Genomic DNA, 5,000 nt, shown 5'->3' on the forward strand with positions numbered 1-5,000 from the left:
CCTCCCCAATCCCAAAAGGTAGAATTCAGATACCGTTACATGTTCGGTACCCAATAATAAATGAACCGTCCCAAAGCTAGAATTCAGATATCGTTGCATGTTCGGTACCCAACAATGAATGAATCGTCCTTGTCCCTCCCCTTTTGCAAGAAGAGCCTCCGGCACCTTTGGCCTCCGGTCGTACGGTAGCCTTGTACAGCATCGGCAGCGTGTTCCATCCCGTGGTGCGGGGCCATCGGGGTACCACCGGCCCCTTCGATGTATCGGAGCATCGGGCAGCATCGGCACCTTGGTGCATCGGATGTGTGGGAGGGTCGAGCAACAAAGCTAAATTTGGGCCCCGTCGGTGCAGAAGCATCGGCACCATAAAGTGTCCCTGTTTCAGACACATGAATGTCGCCTGGTAGAAGTGCCTGGTAGTGTAGCGTGTTTTTACTTTTTCTCCAAGATTTGGGCGATTTCTTTTCTTGTTTTTCGTTTGTGTGTCTGCCTTAATCGATTTAATATTATGGCAGTTTGGGTGGGTTCTGGGTGTGGTTCGTTTTTGTTGATGAGGATTTTGTTTGAATTTTCTTTTATTCTATTCTTTCGGTGGTATACGGTGCTATTATTCTGACGAGCTAGGGTCTGACAGTATTGCTGACCAGAAAAGACGTTTCTTGCAGCGTTTTGGTTCGTGTCTTTCGGTGATTTTTTTCCGATTTATTTTCTTGGGTGTTTTGATTTTTTTATTTTTTATTTGGTTTTATTCTTTCTTGTTTTTTGTGTTTCTGCGTGTTTATTGTTTTTAATCATTTGGGGGTCCCACGGTGGCCGGTTTCTCTTCTTTCTTTAGTCTTTTTCACGTTTTTTTTTTTGTGTCCTTTGCATGATAGTGGGTTTTCTTTATTTTCTGATGTATAAAATGCATGGTTCATACATGCAGGGTTTTACGTATTTTGCTCTATTCAGTAATCTTTTCAAAGCCGTTTTGATATCATGTTTTCCATGATGTTTTCTTGTTTGTTCTTGTTCTTTTACGGGTTTGTACGTGGTGCCTCTGTGCTTGTTGTGACATTCTGTTGACTCGTTTGGGTCCCTTGGGTGGTGGTGTTCCCTTTAGTTGTGTTTTATTGCTAGGTTTGTTATCTTTTTCCTTTCGCGAGATTTGGCTATCGTTGTTGTCTTTCTTTGCAGGCTCTTCTTGTTTCTTTTTGGGGCGGTTCTTGATGAGGTTGGGGGAGGCGACAAAGGCAAAAGTGATCATCAATCGCTTCAGCTTTTAAACTTTATTAAAGGAAGCAATCTTGTGGGTTGTTTTTCAACAATGAAGTTTATGTGTTGGAATTGTCGAGGGTTGGGGAGCCCCACAAAACTATGGGAGTTAAAGCAACTGCTCGTTGCGAACAATCCTGATCTCATCTTTATTAGCGAGACTAAAATGTCTGCCAATGATTTTCATAGAGTCCAAAACAAATGTAGGGTGCAGAATGGATTAGCTGTTAATTCTGAAGGTCGGAGCGGGGGTCTTGCGCTGATGTGGAGGGATGGGATGAATGTCTCTGTCCAAAACTACTCTAAGCATCATATTGATTCAATGGTAAAACTAGAGAACAACAAAGAGATAAGGGTTACGGGATTTTATGGGCATGCAAACCTGACTCTTAGAAGCAGCTCCTGGGATATTTTGCGGAGGGTTGGAGATTCCGTTAGGGAGGAGTGGATTGTGGGGGGAGATTTTAATGCTATTTTGAACGATGCTGAGAAAGAAGGAGGACGTAGGGGTGTGAGGGCGCAAATGAATGAGTTTAAAGAAGTCATGGACGAACTGGCTCTTGTGGATATTAAACCCGACAGTGGCTGGTTTACATGGGTCAATAATAGGAGTGGAGGGGGTTTGATAAAGGAAAGAATTGATAGATTCATCGGCTCGGTATCAGTGGTTGAAAATTTTCCTTTTATTGCTACCAAAGTGGTGAGACAAACCCAGTCAGATCATGACGCAATTATTTTTGATTTGTGGGGTCGAAAACCAAAAGATTACCCAAAAGACAATAGATTGTGTTTCAAGTTTGATGTTTGTTCGGCGAGTGATGAGGAAGCAAAAAAATGTTATCGAAAGAGCTTGGAACAGGGTTGCTACTGATTTTGGGGAAAAGATTGAAAGAGTTAGGTCAGCCCTTGGTCCTTGGCAGAGTAAGAAATATGGAAAATTGAAGAGGAACATGCAAAAGTTGGAGAAACATATTGACCGGATCATTGATTCTGCGAGCAGAGACGAAAGTGGACGGTCGTTGAAGGAGACCAGGAGAAGGCTTGACTTTCTTTATGCTAGGGAAGAAAGTTACTGGGCGCAAAGGTCTCGATCAAAATGGCTTAGGGAGGGAGATCGAAATACTAGGTATTTCCATGCTAAAGCCACTGGCCGGCTAAAAAAGAATAATATAGAGAAGCTTAAAGATGCGGAAGGGAAGTGGGTGACGCATAGTAAGGTTATTAGCAAGGTGGTTAAAGATTATTTTGTGAGACTGTTTCGGTCAAATGGTCAAACTGCTAATATCCAGGAGATGGGGTATATTAAGGAATGCATAACGAGAGAAACAAATGAATGGCTTAATTTGGACTACACGGAGAAGGAGGTTCTTCAAGCTATTAAGCAGATGGATCCTAATAAAGCCCCCGGAATCAACAGGCTATCAGGAAATTTTTTCAAGTATCACTGGGACATCGTGGGCAATGATACTATTAGCTACTGTCTGGATGTTCTAAATGGGAACAAAAATATCTCTAGCCTTAATGATACTATGATTATTTTAATTCCTAAAATTAGAAATCCATGTAAGCTTACTAATTTTCGCCCTATTAGCCTTTGTAGGTTTGTCTACAAGATAATCTCAAAGGTGCTTGCTAATCGGCTAAAAGCTGTTTTGCCCAGTTGTATTAGCCAAAATCGGAGTGCGTTGGTGCCAGGGAGGATGATGCATGATAATATTCTAATAGCGCATGAGCTCCTCCATTATTTTCAAAGTTCTAAAAATGGCCCCAATAAAGGACTCGTGGTCAAGCTCGACATGAGCAAAGCATATGACTGTGTAGAGTGGAACTTCCTTAAAAAAGTTATGAAGAAGATGGGATTTGAGGAAAAATGGATTGCCAAAATTATGGAATGCGTTCGTTTGGTTACTTATATGGTTAAATGCAATAACATTCTATCTGATATTTTTATCTCTGAGAGGGGTCTCCGTCAAGGGGATCCCCTCTCTCCTTATTTGTTCTTATTTTGTATGGAAGCATTCTCGAGAATGCTTGTTCATGCTCAAGAGAATAACACTTTAAGAGGCATCCGGGCCAGTAGGGATGGCCCTCGAATAAATCACTTGTTCTTTGTTGACGATGCCCTTCTGTTCGTCAGGAATAATAGGAGTGATATTGAATGTCTTGTTAAGATGCTTAATACCTTTTCTAACATTTCAGGTCAAAAAATAAACTTTGAAAAGTCTATGATATTTTTTAGTCCCAATACTCCAAGAGCTCAAAGAACACTTTTTAGTGAGCTGTTAGGCATGACAGTGGTGGAAAAATTAAACAATTATCTAGGCCTTCCTATTTCTATTGGTAAGAAGAAAACAGAGGCTTTCAAAGAGATTACTAACAGACTGTCTTGCAGGATTAACAGCTGGACAAAGAGGTTGCTATCGTTTGGGGGAAAATAAGTCTTCATTAAAGCTGTTCTTCAATCTATTCCTACGTATGCTATGTCAATCTTTTTGGCTCCCAAAGGTGTTATTGATGACATTCAGGCCATGCTTAGCAGAACTTGGTGGGCGGGAAAGGACAAAGGAAGATTTTGGACGATGATCCCATGGAAAACGTTGTGCAAACCGAAAGGTATGGGAGGCCTTGGAATTAGAGACATTTGATTGTTCAACATTGCTCTATTAGGGCGTCAAGTGTGGAGACTTCTAAACAATACAGATTCCCTTTGTTTCAAAGTGCTATCATCGAAATATTTCCCAGATGGAAACATTTTCCATGCTAAAAAGGTGGACAAAGCGTCTTTCACTTGGTCAAGCATTGCGGCAGCGGCGGAAGTTTTTAAAGATGGCTTTGGGTGGCAGGTTGGTAATGGCGAGAAGATAAATATTTGGACTGATAATTGGGGAATGGAAGGTCTTAATGGGGATGTGGTCATAAGCAATATTTTAAACCAGAATGTAAAGAGTGTGAAAGATCTTTGGCACGTGGATAATAGAAGTTAGGATGTGAATAAAGTTAAGCAAGTGTATGGGCCGGACTGGAGTGATAAGATTTGCGACATCCCGATTGGAGATGTGGGTCAGGAAGACAAGATAATCTGGTTTCATAATACCCACGGGTGTTTCACTTCGAAGTCAGCCTACTCGTGGTTGCTGTTGAAAGAAATGGGATACGGCCCTCATAGATGTTTTTGGAAAGCGTTATGGAAGCTCGACACTTTACCGAAGATTCGGGTATTTACGTGGCGAGTGGGACATGAGATTCTTCTGACAAATGAGAAAATTGCTTCCATCAGACCTGGCTTTAACAAGGGGTGTCCAAGATGTGGAGCCGAAACCGAAACTTTACTACATGCTTTAAGAGACTGCCCAACATCGAGAGCAGTTCTGTCGATAGGTGGATGGTCCAGGAGCTTTATTTCTAAAACTTATGTTCATTGCATTGATTGGTTGGAAGATTCGATGCGTGTCCTTGACAAGAGAGCCATGGCTGACCTAATGACAATTTTATGGAACTGCTGGAATAATAGAAATAACTTTATTTTCAGGGGAAAAGAAGAAGAATCGCAGCTAATATGGGAAAGAGCTAGCAACTTGAGCAAGGAGTTCCGGATATGTAATATACTGCATGAACCATTAATCTCTCAAAACATAGTGGAAAAGAAGTGGGTTAAACCTCCGAAAGGATTTATAAAAATAAATTTTGATGCTAGAGTTGGGGAAAACGGAATCGGGTATGGGTCGGTAATAAGAGATAAAGAAGGC

At 41.4% G+C, this 5,000-nt stretch overlaps 1 protein-coding gene across 1 annotated transcript; it reads left to right on the forward strand.

The window, feature by feature from the left end:
• The first annotated feature begins 3,734 nt into the window (after positions 1-3,734).
• Positions 3,735-4,238, forward strand: LOC121226875 (uncharacterized mitochondrial protein AtMg00310-like). Its single transcript, XM_041110487.1, has 2 exons — positions 3,735-3,867; positions 3,922-4,238. Exons 1-2 carry the CDS (start codon positions 3,735-3,737, stop codon positions 4,236-4,238), a joined length of 450 nt encoding a protein of 149 aa, XP_040966421.1.
• Positions 4,239-5,000: the final 762 nt, after the last annotated feature.

Source organism: Gossypium hirsutum, unplaced genomic scaffold (genome assembly GCF_007990345.1).
Source record: "Gossypium hirsutum isolate 1008001.06 unplaced genomic scaffold, Gossypium_hirsutum_v2.1 scaffold_559, whole genome shotgun sequence".
NCBI classification, from domain to species: domain Eukaryota; kingdom Viridiplantae; phylum Streptophyta; class Magnoliopsida; order Malvales; family Malvaceae; genus Gossypium; species Gossypium hirsutum.